General features: G+C 47.1%; 2 protein-coding genes across 7 annotated transcripts in view; one reads left to right on the top strand and one right to left on the bottom strand.

Annotated features, from left to right (window-relative positions):
• Positions 1 to 7716: 7716 nt before the first annotated feature.
• tssk6 (testis-specific serine kinase 6) lies at positions 7717 to 8550 on the top strand (the record flags this gene model as incomplete). The annotated part of the gene is made up of 1 exon (XM_083671558.1): positions 7717 to 8550. The coding sequence occupies one exon, from the start codon at positions 7717 to 7719 to the stop codon at positions 8548 to 8550; it is 834 nt and encodes a 277-aa protein (XP_083527684.1).
• A 2883-nt stretch (positions 8551 to 11433) lies between these two features.
• The window catches only part of gatad2ab (GATA zinc finger domain containing 2Ab), a 23621-nt gene continuing 15054 nt past the window's right edge, over positions 11434 to 20000 (bottom strand). For 3 of the 6 annotated variants that reach the window (XM_083672239.1, XM_083672236.1, XM_083672240.1), the window contains exons 3-11: positions 16490 to 16619; positions 16030 to 16161; positions 15725 to 15796; positions 15428 to 15547; positions 14920 to 15144; positions 14449 to 14725; positions 13690 to 14117; positions 13229 to 13454; positions 11434 to 12718 (exon numbers count right to left, since the gene is read on the bottom strand). In XM_083672239.1, the coding sequence (XP_083528365.1) occupies positions 12585 to 12718; positions 13229 to 13454; positions 13690 to 14117; positions 14449 to 14725; positions 14920 to 15144; positions 15428 to 15547; positions 15725 to 15796; positions 16030 to 16161; positions 16490 to 16619 (1744 nt within the window). In that variant the 3' untranslated portion in view covers positions 11434 to 12584. The remainder of the gene's footprint in view (positions 12719 to 13228; positions 13455 to 13689; positions 14118 to 14448; positions 14726 to 14919; positions 15145 to 15427; positions 15548 to 15724; positions 15797 to 16029; positions 16162 to 16489; positions 16620 to 20000) is intronic. The other 3 variants (XM_083672241.1, XM_083672237.1, XM_083672238.1) reach the window with 3 other exon arrangements.

Genomic DNA, 20000 nt, shown 5'->3' with positions numbered 1-20000 from the left:
ATGCTGCTAACACCAACCCTGACTGTCAAATGAACCCTGGTGGTGCGGGGTGCGGTGACTACAGTTGACAGAATATTCTGCTTTTACAAAATGTTATGCTGTTTTCAAATGAAACAAACTGTTCTGCTCTTGGTATTGCTTTTATAATTTAATAATTGCTTTTATACCCCCCCCCCCCCGAAACCAGCTAATAATAGGAACAAAATCGTCTAATTCATTACCATTGTACCACATTCCTGTCTGTGATCAATGGGGAACCGTTCCACAATAGCCTATTGCTGCTACATGTCCTGATTCTGTCATTAGAGAAAATGTGGTGCCTAGTCTAGTCTGTTGCATTTGATGATGTTGAAATTTCCATGACGGCAGCTCCGCCACTTTTTAATTTCATTTTAATTACTCCTCACATATCCATACATAAGGTGTGAGGAAGGGGAGACTTCATGAATAAGTTATTTTAGGCTGGAAGGCATCTCAAAGGACAGTCAAATCCATTGAGGCTCTCGGCCCATAATCATTTTCTTTTCTATTATAAATTAGGAATAGTCTTGCTGGGGTTGGAAATACACCACGCCGTGTGATTCTGAGGAAAAGATGGAGAGGAGAAGCAACAATGGAGGGGAAATTGGGGAAAGAGGACGTTTTTCTGAAGGGCATCTCAATCACATTCAATTTGCAGGGATTTCAAGAGCATCAAACGAGTGTGTGTGTGTGTGTGTGTGTGTGTGTGTTTGTGTGTCGGGCTCTTTCTTCACAAACAACCTCACATTGATGCACTGACTCCCAACCCCCTCTCCTCCAGCTCTACGTGACCCCCACCCTGAACCCACACACACACACACACACACACTCCCTGGTAATCACACTTCATTATCTAAGCCTCAGCCACTGCTTGAGCTCCTTATAGACATTTGGAAGACAGAAGAAACTGTCCATCATACTGTCTATCTTACTCTTCAGTGCCTCCTGCTGTGTCGTCGTCGTCCCCCCCTCATCATCATCATCATCTGTACACCCGCCCGGTGCTAAAAGCCAATCACAGCACAGAGCTAGAAGAGATGGAGGAGTAAAGACTAAATAATGGATATCTGCCTTTAGCATCTCTCCTGTCCAGATTCGCAGTACAGATAATCATCTATCTTCAGCATCTCATTTGCACAATGGAAACACACACACACACACACACACACACACACACACACACACACACACATACACACACACACACACACACACACACACACACACATACCCTTATCCCCAGACCTGCCTACGTAGGTCAGTCTGTTCACATTGTCAGATAGACAAAACAGATTAATTTATGCATTTGAATAATTAAAATAGGTTCATTTGTATTGAGGAGCTGTCTCCCCTGCTCTCCCATTGTACCTAGACAACCTATAGGCTGCCGTAAGGGTCTCATTTCAAACGGACTCAGCAGCCGAGTTCTGTGCTGCAGAGTGGTCGAAAAGCACAGGAGCTGTCAAGTAGTACGACATGCATAAAAACAAAAGCTCACAGCTCAGCAAATGTTTAGCAGCTGTGTCCCTCTCTCCACCCTACCCAGGGGACCGGGGACAGATCACTGGCCAGAATGGATGTTCTGCCCTGGGCACAGGCGCAGTGAAGCCCCTGCCTGGATGGTTGTTAGTGTAGCCAGAGAACCAGGGCGAGGATGAAAAAGTGGATCATAGAGGCCATCCTTTATCCTTAATCCAATTGAACCAGCCCTATTCCCATGGTGTGCCCATCCTGACCTTCACCCCAACCCCCGTCCCTCGGCCACCCACCCATCCACACACACACACACACACACACACACACACACACACACACACACTTCAAACACAGCAAATTGAGTGCTCTTATGCCTAATTTGACTTTAATGGCTCAAACCATTATAGGCTATAGATACATTGCCCGGTAACAAATCATCTCACTGCTGTTGCCTCCCCTCTGCCTACCCCCTGCCTCCCCTCTGCCTCCCCCCTGCCTCCATTATTACATTTGGAACCTTGGCCTATAAATAAACGCGTCCGCCTCAGCCATCACAGAGGAAAATGGAGCTTTGCACACCAAGCTGCCAATGTGGGAAGGAGAGCGAAGCCAGAGGAATAACAGACAGACAGGCTGACAAACAGATAGATAGACAGACAGACAGACAGACAGACAGACAGACAGACAGACAGACAGACAGACTGAATGACTGACTGACTGACAGATAGGCAGACAGACAGACAGGCAGACAGACAGACAGACAGACAGACAGACAGACAGACAGACAGACAGACTGAATGACTGACTGACTGACAGATAGGCAGACAGACAGACAGACAGACAGGCAGACAGACAGACAGACAGACAGACAGACAGACTGACTGACTGACTGCCAGTCTGACAGACAGACTGACAGACAGACTGACAGACTGACAGACAGACCGCCAGTCTGACAGACAGACTGACAGACAGACTGACAGACTGACAGACTGACAGACAGACTGACAGATTGACAGACAGACTGACAGAGTGACAGACAGACTGACAGACAGGCTGAGCTGTCTAAAACAGCAGCGTGTGCAGCATACTACAGTAGACAGAGAGGGGGGCTAGACTAGTGGAGACACAGCAGGAGCAGGGACAGAGACAGAGAGGGGGGCTGGAAGAGACAGACCAGGGGCAATTATGAGGATGGGGACAAGGACAGCCTTGGGGTTGGTCACAGGGATCAGGACAGCGCTGGGGACAAGGACAGGGACAAGGACAGGGATACAGTTAAAGTTTAAATTAGAGTTAGAGATAGATACAGAGATAGAGACAGAGATAGGGAAAGGGAAAGGGACAGGGACAGGGACAGGGAGAGGGTGCAAGGAGGTTACTGGGCCGTCTGTCTGGCACACAGTAGTCCTACACTGAAGAGTGTGTGTGTGTGTGTGTGTGTGTGGGAGGAGAGAGAGGCGATGAGGCCATTGAGTGATAGACATCAGAGAGGACACTAATGCAATGAGACAGACAGAGGACCCGAGAGGCGATTACCCAGAGGTACAGCATGTCCAGTCCATGTCGGGTTTTATCAGCATGACTGGAACAACAATGTTACAATAACAACAACAACATCAGAACAGTACTCTATTCAGAACAGAACAAATCTTCATCCTTGCTAGTCTCCAAACCAGTTGCTATGACAATAATAATTGCACGTAATGAAACGTCCCTCGACATACAACATGGATAGATCTATGAAATATACATGAAATCTACATGATACAATCCTATGCACTATGATGCAAGTTATTGGTTAAATGAACCGGTTTAACCAGGCTGATTAGGTGAGAGTGGCTGTCTCTCTGTCTCCAGTATACATACATACTACAGCCCAGTGGTTAAAGCTATATATTCCTGGCAAATTACCGCAAAGAGGAAACAGCTATTCGCCATAGAGCCAATCAGCCTGGGGAGATCACTGAGACTAGAGCATGTCCCGCAGGGGGAGTTCTCAGTCTAATTCTCTAAATCTATTGGGCTCAGCCTTTCATAAGGAGGGCACAAGCCTCCTATTGAAAGAACAAAGACTGTGTCTAAAAAAAGGGGCAATTATAGTTTCACCACATGGGAACATGGATATAGAGAGTTACAAGTACCTGGGAGTCCACCTGGACAATAAACTGGAATGGACTGGTAACACAGATGGGGTACAGGAGGGGCCAGAGTCGGCTTTATTTCCTGAGGAGGCTCAGGTCCTTTGGTGTGTGCAGGACTCTGCTGAACATGTTCTACCAGTCAGTGGTGGCCAGCGCAGTTCTGTATGCGGTGGTATGCTGGGGTGGCAAGCTTATTAGGAATGCTGGTTCTGTGATGTGAGCTGCTGTAACACTGTAATCTATCTATCTATCTATCTATCTATCTATCTATCTATCTATCTATCTATAGAACAGAGACAATCTATCATAGGAGCTGGGAGATTTCTCCTCATTCCATAGAAATGGGAACAAACCCCACAACTATGTAAATTGGCCACATGCAGTAGCTTCCCCAGTGGAGTAGTGGAGGGACAATTCTAGTTAATTCACCTTTTTATGTTACCCACCTTTTAGTTGTTTTTTTTTAAAAAGTATTTGCCCAACTATTATGCCCAAGTGTTTTTTTGCATTCGGGTTTATGGTTTGAACCTATTCATTCACACACTTAGGGGTGAGTGTAGCTGTCCGAGCAGCTGGGGAGTGGCAGGTCATGCTGAGGACATCACTACAGGACAGTGGAGGGGAACCTCCCTGGCAGCATACAGCAGCCTGTAATCTCTCCATTGTGTATCGGCCAGCACCATGTAATTACCATGTTCCTCACTGACTGCACAGTGTTCAGATGCCAGCTATTCTATGTGTGTGTGTGTGTGTGTGTGTGTGTGTGTGTGTGTGTGTGTGTGTGTGTGTACGTGTGTGCGCGCATGTGTGCATGCATGTGTGTGTGTGAGTGTGTGTGTCCGCATCTGCACGTATGTGCAGAGTGCATGCGTGTGTGTGTATGTGTGTGTGTGTGTGTGTGTGTGTGCATGCATGAGTGTGTCGAGTGCCCCCTTCAAACACCTCTCCTGACGGCAGAGCCTCCTGCCCTTTACAAAAACAACCTCTCTCTCAGTGACGAAGACATGTGGATGACTGTGTGTGTGTGTGTGTGTGTGTGTGTGTGTGTGTGTGTGTGAGTGAGTGTGTGAGTGTGTGTGTAGTGCCACTGCAGGTATGACTGGCATACTCTTATATAACTTTCTGATTAAGAGCCTGACTTACAAGTGGTGAAATTGAATTAGGACTGCAGTAGGAATTGGGTTGGCGTAATGACACTAAATTAAACATGGCTTGCTGATTCAATAACGGGGAACAGTAATTGTAATTCAATCATGCGTCTTCTTGATCTCGTTAAACAGGAGAGCGCACGGAGCTAGAACATTGGCTACAGGACAGGTAAGATTATCTGGACAGATGTACCCTATGGCCACACTGTCGAACACAACTAATACCAATAATATGCATCTCAATACTCTCAGCGACCATGCACCATGCACCATATCTTCAGAAATACAACTCACTATCAACATATCGTAAATTAAGGACGTTATACACTCTATAATGGGGGATGTTCATGTCCAAACACATGTCCCACTTTGCAGATCACTGTAAGAAATCGTCCGTGCCGAGTGAAAATGAGGAGAAAAAAGTTATCTTCCCCATCATCATTATTCTTCCAAATAAAGACACGCAGGAGCTCACAATTACAAAACGGTCTTTGATGGTCGGTCCCACTCTGGGACGCCCGGTGGGGGGTTGTGCATCATCATCATTATCATCATCATTATCAGTCCAGGTGCTACTGATTTGTGAATCTTGATTTTGATCATCTTTCTTTCTCTCTCACTCACACACACACACACACACACACACACACACACACACACACACACACACACACACACACACACACACACACACACACACACACACACACAAAGACTGACAAGAACTAACAGAGTTTGTGCGACAGGTTGTGTTATTTGTTGCCTGAAAGTACGCCTCATGCATACGCAGCCAAATGGATGCAGGTCTGTTCCGGACCACCTGTCTCACCAGGACACACTTCTCTGGATGGCAACCTGCACCACGCACCAACTTTATGCCAACACATACGCATGCAGTTAAGCCCTCACATTCAACACAATGGTTATCAAAGGTCATTTCACATTTACAAGGAGAAGGCATAAAACACAGTTCACAGACAGATGACCTTAAAGACAGAAAGACTGTAATGCTGGTCTGCTGAAGCAGAAAGTGATTCTGCTGCCATGTCACAAGAGATTTGAATTCAACTGTAATCATTCTGTAGTCCTGATTGTGCCTACCTGAGGTACCGCAGTGGCTCGATGGTCTCTGGTTCAGTCGATTTGTGGTTCATCTTGTCAGTCTGTGAGGAATTTAGCAAAGAAGAGAATGAGCTGCACTGCTGGGTCACAGAATACACTCTCTTGTTCTCTCTCTCTGGCTGCCTGTTTCCCTCTCAGAACCTTGCCTCTCTCTTCTCTCTCTCTCTCTCTCTCTCTCTCTCTCTCTCTCTCTCTCTCTCACACTCACTCACTATCTCTCCTTCCCTCTCTCTATCTCTCCCCGGCTCTAGCTTGCTCTGACAGAACCAGCTGGCTGTTCGTATCAGCTGCCCTAGCTGGGGAGAGGCAGCCAATTAAGACGCAGGGAGACACGGTGGAAGGCAGCTTATTGGCTGAGGCTGTGCTGCTCGTAAGAAGCTCACTCAGCCAGGGAGTGAATCCCCCCATAGAGGCTGAGATCTCAAAGGAGAAACTGGAGTGGTGGGCAATCACACGATCACACACAACAGCAATGCCATAGCAATGCTAAAATGCCATCTTATAAGGGGTTGGTTCAGGATGTGTATACATTTGAATTGGGATAATAGATTAGCATATTTTGTTCACAGAGTAAATAGTATCAGCACAGTACTCAGTATAAGGCGTCATTTGCATTCAACAGAAGATGAATATATTTTTATGAATATAATTTTCAAGGGGATTTACATGGCTTTATCTTCAGGGTGTAGAACTTCAAGGACCATTATGATAATGTGCACACACACACACAAACACACACACACACACGCACACATGCACACACGTACGCACACACACACACGTACGCACGCACGCACGCACAAACACAAACACACACACACACACACACACACACGCACACCATCCATTAGCAGCACTGTAAATACAGTCAACTTTCACCACCAGTGTCAGAAGCTGGCAAGGCACGGAGCTTCTAACTGGGTCGAGATAACAAACAATAGCTCACATTCTTCAGCAAAGGTCAGTGTTGCTCTCTGCATATCCAGCCTGTTCTGCATTCCTTGACGCCTGGTGTATTATGCTCTACAGTGGTCTATCGAACAGCCAGACAGCACTGCTCATTTTATGAACATGGTATAAAAGTTTATGGTCAGTCGTTTGTGGTGACTTTGGTCCCTGAAAGAAAAAACGTTGATGGAAGTCATGCTTTGGGCACACACCCTGGTCTGGACTCACTGAGATGAATTAGGCAAGAATGTCAATTTTGTAGTTTCTTTTCCTCTTGTTTATGGTTGGGAATCCTTGTTAAAAACAAAAACCGAAACGACAGTACAGCATATCGATAGAGGGGGACTGGTGCAAGGCTGAGAGGATTAATGGTGTAGTGTCAGTGTGCCACCTTGAGGTCATATAAAGGCATTACAGACAACAGCGGGGGATTCAAATCTGGGCTCCAAGGTAGGTAGGTGGTTTCCGTCATTTCCCTCTAATCGGAGATCAAATATACCTTATTAGATCTCATCTTATCTGGAAAATAGGAATTCAATGCACACTTCATCGTATGCATGAAAACAAATGTGCATTTCGCCGAGTGTGCAGCCGTCGGGTGCTGGCCGTGGTGCTGAAAAAGTTGTTGGTGGATGACGTCATAATAGCCAACAACGTAGTGTCTGACACCCCTGTGACCTTATCAGTCACAGCACCTTCCATTTGCATCACTAAACTGTCATTGCCATACGGGAAACAGTAGCCTGCTTCAAATTGGTCGGATACGCGTGTGACAAATTGGGGGGCTACGGCAAAGTCCCCCCAAAGTCGTAATGCACGGACCAGACAAATTTTGAAGAATAGTAGTACATTTCCCCAAAATGTATACGGAAAAAGTTCTGCGCGGGATGGGGTACAAGTTGGGAGCAACGATCGGTGAGGGAAGTTATTCCAAGGTCAAACTGGCCAGCTCTCAGAAACACAACTCTCAGGTCGCTATCAAAATAGTGGACCGTAAAAAAGCTCCCAACGACTTTGTCCACAAATTTCTACCCAGGGAACTATCAATCTTGAGGGCAGTCAGGCATGACAGCATTGTCCATGTGCATGAGTTCATCGAAGTGTGCAATGGCCGACTGTACATCGTTATGGAGCCGGCGGCGACGGACCTTCTCCAAAAAATCCAAGAAGTGAACAGCATCCCCGTGGACCAATCCAAGACTATGTTCTCTCAGATAGTCAGTGCAGTGGCTTACCTCCACCAGAACAACATTGTCCATAGAGATCTGAAGTGTGAGAATGTGCTTCTGACAGCGGACAACCAGGTGAAGCTCACAGACTTCGGCTTTGGGAGGTTTGCCGTGGGCTACCCTGACCTGAGCAGCACCTACTGCGGCTCTGCGGCCTATGCCCCACCTGAAGTGCTGCTTGGAGTTCCCTACGACCCCAAGAAATACGACGTTTGGAGCCTGGGTGTCATTCTGTATGTCATGGTCACTGGTTGCATGCCTTACGACGACTCCAACGTGGCCAAGCTCCCGCGCGTCCAGCGCAAGACCTTGGTCTACCCAGATGACGTCACAGTGGAGGAGCCGTGCCGAGCTTTCATCTCCTACATGCTGCAGTTCAGCCCTTCCACGCGCCCGAACATAAAACAGGTGACAGAGCATTCTTGGCTGCAACAGGCAAGAGGCGAGGACAATGCGACTGAATAAAATGTGTCTAATTGCAAATCCGAGCGTTTGCTCTAGTTATATATTCTTACAGAACACTAGGCCTGAGTACATATGTTGATGAACAAAGGAAGTGAATTCAGTTACATTTACATTTATGGCATTTAGCAGACGGCTTTATCCAAAGCGACTTACAACAAATACATTTGTTTAAGTAAGTGAATCATCTATCCATCAATCATCATAAGATAAAGTAATCAATGCTAAGACCAGGGGCCATTGGAAGTCACAATGCTAGAAGAAGATTTTTTTTATTTTATTTTATTAACAGGAGAGAAACAGTTGTACAGGGGGTAGTGGGGGTGAAGAGGTCTTTAGGAGGATCTTTAGCAGTCCTGCCTATCATGAAACAGAGGTCCTATGGTATTCTCAGTTCAACAAAGTTGACCAAGAAGTAACGAAAAACTTGCACAACAAGTGTCCCATCTTTTTCTGCCATAGGCCTAACCAACAACAATGCCTTATCTGATAGTCAACCTGGCAACTACATATAAAATGAGGTTTACAGTCTTGTCCCCTGGTAACTATCAGAAGGTTAGTTTACACCTAGGCCTATACAATAAACCATGATAGGACAGCTAAAGATTCGCTCACATCGCTGCCTACAGCACAGTACAACTCACCCAGCTCAAGAAAAACACAGCTTGGAAAAAAAGTGCATCATGTCCAGTGGGCCCACCCAAAGACGCTGGTCTCTCACACCTAACCAGAGGCATGCGGTCAAGGCGAACCAAAAAGAGCGAGCAGTTTATGACCAGAGCGTTAGAGCCATAGAGGAACAGAGACATTCCGCTCTGGAAAAGCACGACAAGGCGGCTGACGCATACCTCTCCAAATTGGCGCAGTACACCGCTGCGCTCTCAAAACCACTGGAGTTAAAAGGGGAGCCAGGAGGCGATATTTCTTCGGAAAAAAGGAAGCATAGCGTTGCTGACGGAGCACCTTGCGACCAAAGGCCCTCCCAGCAATACATGTCCAGAAGAAGGTCGACAATATTTTGAGCGGAGAGACGCATAAGAGACGTCTTTTACGCACGTCTATGAACTCCTAATAGTGTGAAATGGTCTTTCTATGATGCATTCAAATTTAACATGCCTTTTAAAAAGCCATGCTTACGGTATGGTATAGACGCACTTCATAACTACTGAAATGGACGTGTTTCAACCTAAGGATGTGAAATTGTGATTCAACTCTGAAATCTATAGACAACTTCAAAAAGGCACTCTTTTAGGTGCACTTTTTTTAAATATCAAAATGGACGTGTTGTGAGGGATATATAGGCATATGCCTACAATAACTTCCATGTTTTGTCCATTATGCTTGAGGCTACATCTGTGTGACATATCTGTGACTTATCCTATCACTGTTTCTACGTTTAAGTGTCTTGGCTAGTTCTCATAGATTACGTATCTATGTCATGTTATAATTAACTCTAATATCCAATAAATGCATCTTTACTCAGCAAATTCATTCAAACATTCAAAACAAAAAACAGACACAGGACACAAGAGAAGAAAAGGGGTTAAAATTAGTTTTTATTATTATTACTTGATAGAGCAGAAGAAAAAAAAAAAAATCCAAAACAAATAAGGAACATTTCATGTACTTTTTTTTTTTTTTTCCCAGGGTGGTGCAATGCAGTAGAACAGTATTAGCACCCCATTGGAAAACGGAATGGTGTTAGTTGTCAAACAGCAGCAGGCAGTAGTCAGGACAGCCTGGAACAGGCCAGGACACCTATTGGCCACCATGGCTCTGAGAGCAGGACTTGGATGGACAATGAGCCAGACTCAAATGACAGCTAAATCCCCATAGTGTACTATTTACAACCATTGTTCTGGTATAAGTAGCGCTCTATATGGGGAAAGGGGTATAATTTAAGATGCAGACATTCCCTATGATATCTCATAATGGGGCGGTAATGGAAAAAAACAAGACTAAAATTATTACAATTATGAGTGATCAGCAATATTGCTTCTTGGTACAGAACACAAGGGGACTGATGGAACTACAAATGAATAGGTTGAATAGGAGTTAGTGTATGTACCAGCATTGACCGAGGACCCACAGTGTCCTATTGTTAAAACAAACACACTGGTTTATGAGGAGGTCTGGAATACAACACACACATTGCTATCAAAAACAGATCCAGAGAAAATCAAGACCATTTGTTTGACATGAGGAAAAACAAATGGCAGAAAAATTGGAAACAGAATATGGCTGCACAATGACAGTTTCAACCTAAATTCAAAGCATTGTCATTTTAAAATGTCAGTTAACTTTCATTTCTACGAGGCAACTGAAATGTTGTGCAGTGCTCTGCCGTGTGGATCATTTTGGGTTACAGATTGCTCGACTTCTTCTGACCCCATACATTGACAAAGCATTGTCTTATTCCTTCTAAGAGGGAGCTTGGTAAACATTGAACAGGACTCTACCCTTGCCCAGCCTGTGCTGCCTGCACCCATATAAAAACGTATTACCACTGGCACTGTGACCAGATAGGCTAGCTAACTAATTCAGGGGCCTGACGAAACTCATACACTCCGTTGTAAAAGAAACACTAATATATTTTTTTTAATGTTGCTAGGGTTTTGCATAACTACATTCTGAAAGCCCTCCAGCTTTTAAACAACCGATGAATGGGCGCTTGAGAGCCACTGGACACACAATAGAAAATAAATCTAAGTGGAGATCCCATTCAAACTTAGGGCATAAGCATATATCTTAACTAAGATGACCCTATAAATATACCCAGAGACAGCGTTTGCCTATAGAAGAAAAGTAATGCACCACAACCTATGACTAAAAAGCAAAATTATTTCATAAAGATGACACCCCCACCCCCACCCCCACCGCCCCCCCCCACCCCCACCCCCACCATCTCCTTTGCATTCTGAAAAAAAGCACATCTTTACTTTAACATGAGGGTTAAAATAAGGGAGCCGTTTGGGCTCCACTGTGTGTCTTTGGAAGGTTTTACCATTTTGAAGAACAACAGTCCTCCCACAATGTATTCCGTGTTTTCACATATTGGTATTTAAGTTACCGTAATCCTTAGAAAACAAGTCTTGAAACAGGAAACCAGCAGATGTAAAACCACCTCAACAGTAACATTTAAACCCTTTAAACACAGACCTCAATGAGAGTCCAGTTCCAAAAATATTAGGGAGCACAATATCTCTCGACACAGTATATGACTCACAGAAGAAAAAAGAAAAAATCCTAACATTCAGCCATACAAAATAACCCAAACACAGCCAGTCGCCTGCTCCTCGTATTTTACACACTGTTGGTTACAGAGAAGAGGCAGTCTGTGTATGGATAGAGAAGATCTCATTTTTTTTTGTTTTACAGTCTTTTTATTATTTAATTTTTGCAAAGCTGAAGCAATTTTAGTATTCCGTGGATGGTCCTCCATGCTCACCCACAATCCCTGTCATGGTGTCTGCAGTCCTGCCACCGTTGTGGTCAGAGGTCAATCAGGGTGAAGTAAGGCTCATCATTATTCACAGTGTATGATGTTGACTGTCCCATCACCTGGGGGAGGGGGGGCCAATCAGAGCCAGAGACACAGGTGGACTGTGATGTCACATCCTTCTCGGTGCGAATGTGTGAAGATCATAGCTGACAAGGGGTGAAGGAGGGGGGGGGGCACCAGAACAGTCTGAGTGTGTGAGTGTGTGTGTGTGTCTGTGTGTGCGTGTGTGTGTGTGTGTGTGTGTCACCCCCCTGACACCCCCCCCCTTCCCCGCACCCCAAATCCTTAGTATGTAGTTACATCTCAGAGCCCCAGCTTGTCACAGCACTACTCCATACTGGAACTGAGGGCTCAGAGGAAGAGAGGAGGATGGCGGAGGCAAAGAGGGAGAGGTGGTGGAGTCTTACGTTGGTCGATAGTAGATTTCACCCGTGTTGTTGTTGTTGTTTCACGGGAGGAGTCCATTGTTAGGTCGATAATGACAATGACTATTATTCTGATTAATAATAAAGCAGGTGGTGGCAGGGGGGGGGTATTATTTCCATGTGTTGGCTGTCTGGGAGATGGAACGGGAGGGGATCATGTCCAGGAGGTACTCACGCTGGCGTTCCACCGCTGAGGTGGTCTTGTGGACAGACAGGCTGGGGTTGACGTAGGCCATGGTGACACCTGGTAGGAGGCAGGGAGACAGACAACAGTAGTGAGTGACTGTTACTAATTCCAAGGTTCTGTTCATTAGGCACAGAGACAAGAGGAGAATGAGCTTTAAAATGAGCAGCTGGAGCTGGCGCACAAAAACATGACCCCACCACCAGGTAAAAGAAACGAGGAAGTGTCCACCTACACTACGTCTGGAATTGAATGTGATATGAGGTGAGGCACCTCTCACAACCTCTAAGGCTGTCTTCTGGGCCAAGGAGAGGGAGAGAGAGAGAGAGAGAGAGGGAGAGGGAGAGAGAGAGAGGGGACGGGACGGGACGGGATGGGACAGGACTGAAAAGGAGAAAGATGTTGGGATAGGGGGAGGGGGGGGATGAAGAGTGGGAGACAGAGAGAGAGAGAGAGAGAGAGAGAGAGAGAGAGAGAGAGAGAGAGAGAGAGAGTAAAAGGCGAAACAGAGGGAGAAAGACTGCAGTGTGTAGGACAGAGGGGTCCATCTCTGTCGGGGGTCAAATCTACCTGGAGTCCCGGTGGTCTGCTTCCTCCAGGCACCGGCTGCTGCGGCGGGGTTACTGCTGCTGCTGCCCTTTGCCCCCTGCACTGGGCGCATGGCATGCTTACCTGGCCTGCTGACCAGCGCCGCTGCATTCACTGCGTTCTGCAGCTGGGAGGATGTGGAGAACGAGTGAGTGACCCCGCGCGACCCCACCCCCACTGCAATGCTACGGGACAGCTGACCAGGGCTCTGAGAGAGAGAGAGAGAGAGAGAGACACAGACGTTTGCTTTTGAGTTACACGACACAACATGTCTTTGTGGTCAACGAAAAAGCAGGCCAGAAGTTTTGGTTTTTAGTTTTTTGGTCTAACTATTTCCCATCTATGTAGTGCAGGAGAGCAGCGTACAAGACTGGCATCTAACACAGAGTATGACACTCTAAACAGCTGGCAGTCCCCTCCCCAGTCCCCTCCCCAGTGCTGACCTGCTTGATGGTGGGGTGATGACGACCCATAGGCGTGCCTTTGTGCTGCTGTTGCTGCTGCTGCTGCTGCTGCATGGAGGCCCTGATCTGCTTATACTGCTGAGACACCAGCACATGCTGCTCGCTCTTCACCGAGGAAGAGGAGGAGGAGGAGGGCGTTTTGGAGACAGGCGAGGCGGAGGCAGCCTGCTGGAGGATACGCTGCTCTATCTCCTGCTCCTGCTGCAACGCCTTGACGAAAGCCGCCTTCAGCCGGTTGGTGTGTTCCGCCTTCAGGGACTTCTTGTTGTTGGAGGACATGCAGTGGTCGCACATGATGGTGCCGCTCTTCTCCGGCCTCCAGCGAGAGGTGAAGTCTGTGCTGCACTGGGTGCAGCTGTACGGCTCTTTGGGGGCGGCGCCAGCGCCAAACGGCGCCTGCTGCTTGCCTGCGTGTCAGGTGGATGACAAGGCACACGTGTCACACCGTTAGTTGCCGTTCGTCTCCGGTTTTAGATCGCCTCAATACACACATGCAACGGATCCCTTGGGGAGTTAGTCCCAGGTATACGCACGCACGCACGCACGCACGCACGCACACATTATTCTGACTGCAGGGCAGTCATAAAATCTCTCAATTTGAGCGATTAAGACATCAATTATTTGATTTCTAGATTGATTGTGCCGGACAAATTTGAAAACGAATAAAAACACTAATAAAACGAATAAAAAGACTAATGAAAACACTAGGGTATTGTAATGCAGATAAAGGAGCCCCACCTCTTCCCAGCGTGTCCAGCAGATTCTGCACCACCTCCTCCAGCCCCACCAGGTAGATAAACTCGTTGTTGGCAGCCGACGGCAGGAAGTTGAGCTCCGGGGCGGGGGGTTTGGGCGGGGGGATCTCCAGCAGGGTCTTTTCCAGCTGTTTCCTCAGCGCCAGCTTGGCGGCGGCCTGGCGGGCGGCGGGGGACTCGTTGGCGTTGACAGTGGACACGCCGCTGGACAGCCCTGCCTGGGACGTCACCGACGAGCCCTTCAGGTTGTTGGGGGAGGCCTGGGGAGGAACAGGAGCAACACACACACACTTTTAAAACATGTGGGCGAGGGGGAAAGATGTACGGAGAGGGCGCCAGTGGGGTGGGAGGGGGTCCAGCACGCTGGAGCTTGATCAAACACACCTGTTGCATACTGACCAGAGACCAGTACCTTGGTGTGCTAGACTGCTACAGGGCTGTGTGACTGACTGACCTGGGAGATGTTGACCAGTACGTTGGTGTTGGGCATGTTGGCCACCCTGATCAGGCCCTGTTGGATGATCCTCTGGCCCTGGACCTGGACGTTGGGTACGGAGGCCCGGGGGGCCAGCAGCAGGGGAGGGGGCCCTGAGCCAGAGTGCTGCTGCTGTTGCTGCTGCTGCTGCTGTTGATGCTGCTGACGAAAGCTCTGGATCTGCTGGGGAGACACCGCGATGGGCTGACATTGTCACACACACACATGCGCATGCAGGGACACACACCAGAGGGGGGAAGAAGAGAGGACGGAGAAATACAGGGGGAGGGAAAGGAGAGAAGACATTTAGAATAAGATGTGTCAATGTCATTATTAAAATCAAAAGGAGGAACATCCTGGTATTACAAACTATGAAAGCAGAGCAAAACATAGAAGTGTAGTTCTTGTGAAGCTATAGTGCAGAGGTTTCAAAGGGAAATCACCGATAGCCGACCGTCACCAAAGTCCCAGAGCCTAAAGTCGTTACCTGTGCCCCTCTGACCAAGGGTGGCATGACGATCTGGGGGTTCTTATTGGACGGGATGTGCTGCCCACCTCGCACCAAAGGAGGAGGGATGACTGTGCCTGAGCTTCTGCCTGATGACACCTAAGCAATAACAACAACAACAACAACGTCATCACCACCACAACCATATGTTAAACCGATCCAATATCAATGAAAGCAAATGCATATTGAACACACCTTTGATTTAGTGATTGGTACTATTCAAGAGAGCTTATATACTCTGTGTATGGTCGTAGGAATGGCGTTATAACCGGTTACCTGGAGAGGTCCTTTGCCGGAGGTGATGCTGCCTCTGACCAGAGGAGGGGGAGTGGCCACGGAGCCCGTTGGCTGGAGGACAAGGTGAGAGAGAGACAGTAAGAGACAAGACTAGAGGACAACTCAACACGGACGAGAGAGAAAGATGGACTGAAAGAAAGAGGGAGGGGGAGGGAGGGAGAGAAAGAGAGAGATTGTGTGTGCGTGTCTGGTGTATGAGTGTGTATGTGCGTGTGTGTGTCTGGTGTATATGTGTTTGCCTGGTGTGTGTGTGTGTGTCTGGTGTATATGTGCATGTAATATACCTTCTGTACAGTGCTCTCCTTCTGTATCTGGCTCTGACGTAGTTTCTTCAGCAGGACCAGCTTGGCCTCCTGTAGTCTCAGCTCCTCCTTCAGGTGCTTAATGATTCGCTCCCGCTCGTTGGGACTACTCTTCTATGGGCGAGAGAGGGGGGAGGGTCATATATAGACACAGATGTAGACAGACACAGCCAAAGATAGACACACACACACACACACACACACACACACACACACACACACACACACACACACACACACACACACACACACACACACACACACACACACACACACACACACACACACACACAGCACTGAGGCTCACCCATACCCCCCCATACCACACAGGAATATCAATCAGAGGCTTGTACAGAGCACATGCGTTCTTTCCCATTGACTTATTACCTTAGGTAAAGAGAAAAGCCATGGTTGGCCTTGGCCTTGATGGTGCAGGTCTTACCATGAGCCTGTCAGTGTCTGTCTTCTTGAAGGAGTGGTTCAGGCCATTCATCAGGGGACTGGACGGCTCGTTGTCTGACAGGACTATGACATAATCCGGCGACGGAGGTTGCCTCTCTTTCTTTATGTCACTGGTTGAGAGGAGAGAAACAAACAACTTAGCTTGCTTTATGACAAAACAACTGCTTTGCGTACTAACAAAGCTATTAGGTCACAATCCATTTCGCCACATAATTCAGCGATTGGTTTGTGTTTCCCCCCAAAAACACTCACTATTAATTTGGCAAGTTACAATAACATACAGTATTGATATTTGTCCAGCAGAGGGCGGTAAACGCAAACCTTTCAAACATTGAAAGGGCAAGCAGCGGTGGGACACGTTGATCTGAGATCAATAGGGGCTATCAAGGCAGAGAACGGGAGACAGAAGAGCTCTCTTGTCCAGCCTCTTATCTGAATCAAAGGCAGCAGCAACAGAGGCCCAACTCCTAACCAGTGAAGACATGAGGAGCGTACGTAACGGGGTCAGAACCAGGGAGCTTTGAGGTGTATCCACAAGTTGCTGTCTATCAGGGTGATTACGTCTGCCCTCATTGCTCTACTGTTGTTTCCTACAGAATGAGGAAGACAAAGAGCAGGGAGCAGCCGTATGCATGGAGCCTGTGAGGAAAGAGAGGAAGGGGGCGGGGGTGGAGGGGGTCTGAATGGCGGAGAGAGGCGATGGCCCGCCCCGACACAGCAGGGGTCCCGCTCGTGCCCAGTGAGGGGGGGTGGGGGGGTGAAGTTGGGGGACATGTTAATGTCTAATGCAGTAGCTGTGTGCCCGGGGCCCGACGGGCCGGGGGCCCCACCATACCCCTCCCAGCCCCCAGCTGCTGACTACAGAGTCACAGAGCTGAGGCCGGCTGGAGACACTAGGGGGAGGGTGGGGGATGGGAATGGCCAGGAGCCAACCCATTGTACACCCTCACTCACTCACTCACTCTGGGACTTGGGCTATTGGTGCAGAGGGTAGGACACTTGTGTATCAACAAGGACACCCATCCTCCCTGATAGGAAACATGACAGAGAGAGCCAGCTGTAGGGTGGCAGCAGGGTTGAGGCCTGCGTCAGTACAGAGGGCAGTCAGTCAGTGGGAGATACACTAGCTGAACGGGTAGGAGAGCTCAGCTCGCTGACACTACAGCTGGGGGTATAAGCTCTAATATGTGGGGGGTGGGAGGGGGGCAAAGACAGATGAAATAGGGAGGACAACTGAGAGGAAAGAAGGATGTGAGTGTGTGTGTGAGAGAGAGAGAGAGAATGGGGTGAAAGTTTCTTGCGTTATTCATCTGTCTCTTGAGATAACCGAATATTGCCGACCATTATACAACAGTTAGAACCGGCAACTCTGCATTCCAGCCGTGCTCAACTAACGATATACAAATGGCAAAACCTCTTTACTGTTCTATTATTATATGCCATTTAGCTGACGCCTTTATCCAAAGCGATTTACATTGCAGTGAGTGCATACATTTCAGTATATATGGTCCCAGCGGGAATCAAACCCACAACCTAAGCATTGTTATCACCATGCTCTACCAACTGAGCCCCAGAGGACCATCATCCTATTTGAATGATCACTGCGCACAATGTGACAATGGTTTCTCCCTTCACACAAAATAACAGTTAACAGTTAATTAAAATAAAGATTTTCATTGCTGGCTACATTTGCATGATTCGTGATTTGTTAACTGCACCAGCACAACTCACCAGCGCAGTTGCTGAGACGCAGGTAAATCTGCGATTATCTCGTCACGTATGAGGAAATAGCAGCATTCGATGACCTGTGCTGTGGGCATCACTCCCTCTGTTCGACCCAGTTCAAGAGGAGGGGTGAACAATTGGAAACAGACTTGTGCTTGTTTCCAACTTTTCACCCACACACAGCACAGCACAGCACAGCACAGCACAGGTCATGATATCCTGCCATTTCCCCGTAGGTCTAAGTTTGTTGTGAAACTACACATTGCTAAACTGTGTGGTTAGCTTACTACATTTTCATTGTTTTTTTCCCCCCAATCACCTGTAAAACGGGACAATCAGTGGAAATAATAATAATAATAAATAATAAATAAATAATAAAAATGGCCTATTTGTCAGCATGTAGGCCAAGAGATGGAGCTTCATCATTACCTGCTCTTCCCTATCAAAAACCTGCCTGAAATCCGTGTCAGCTGTCGACTCCTCCCAACGAGCCTTCGACACGTTGCCCACGCATTCAGGCTTTCACATTAGAAAAAAAGAGAAAAGAAAGTAATGTTTCCTTCTTCTAGCATTGTGACTGCCTATGGCCCCTGGTCAGAGCATAGATTACTTTATCTTATGATGACTGATGGATAGATGATTCACTTACTTAAACAAATGTATTTGTTGTAAGTGGCTTTGGATAAAGGCATCTGCTAAATGCCATAAGATCAGGTTTAATGCAAGTAGACCGATCGTTTTTTTTTCCATTTGGGTCGCGTGGGTGAATCATTCTACAAAAGTGGGTCGCGAGGCAAGTCTGAAAACCACACATGGCTGTCAAATACGCACGCCGACAATATGTCAGGATACATGCCTAATTAAATAACTGTTATAATCGTTTAACTGTTCAAAACTGCCTCCACTAGCCATTTGGATTTCTGTTTTGTTTTAACATCCCTAGTTTGCACCTTGCAGTGTGGCCTCTAGTTCTGCTGGTGAGGTCTTCTGCTGGTGAGGTGTTCTGCTGGTGAGGTGTTCTGCTGGTGAGGTGTTCTGCTGGTGAGGTCTTCTGCTGGTGAGGTCTTCTGCAACTGGTCTCTGACACATCCACTCCTGCCTGCTGGAGGGTGTTCCTGATGTGGGACAGTTCTTTTTTCATCTTTTTCTTAATTATGGTGTGCATGTTTTGGTCATCCACTGTGGATGTCTTTCTTGGCCTACCAGGCTGTTTGCGATTGCTGAGCTCACCAGTGGTTTTCTCTTTTCTTTTGGATGATGTTCCAAACTGTTGAATTTGGCAAGATAAGGTTTGGATATGTTTATGATAGTTTTTGTCTGATTTCTCAAAATGGCATCCTTGACAACTCTCTGGTCTTCATGTTGACAGACACCAATAGCAAATTCCAAAGGCAAACCAACGTCTAGAATTAACACTAGACATTGACATCTCATATACCTGCCAAACGATGTGACGGAACACACCTGAATAAACAGAAACACCTGTCAAGCCAATGTTCCCAACACCTTTGGTGAAACATGGAAATATATTTGTATAAAATGGTCATTGTCATTTCTAAATGGTGAAACCAATCTGAACAAAAAACACTGAATAAAAGCTGAGAATCTCTACTTTAAAATTAAAAATCCAAACTGTTGGGAGTATAGAGCCAAAAGAAGAAAACATGCTTCCCTTTCCCAATACTTGTGGAGGGCACTGTATGAATGACAGTGCATGCTTAGGGTGAAGCTGGGGGCAAAGGTGACCTGGAGGTGAACCTGTCATG

This window comes from Argentina silus, assembly GCF_951799395.1.
Source record: "Argentina silus genome assembly, chromosome: 6".
NCBI lineage: Eukaryota > Metazoa > Chordata > Actinopteri > Argentiniformes > Argentinidae > Argentina > Argentina silus.
Note: the sequence above shows the minus strand (reverse complement) of the source record. Positions and strands in the feature narration are given on the sequence as shown.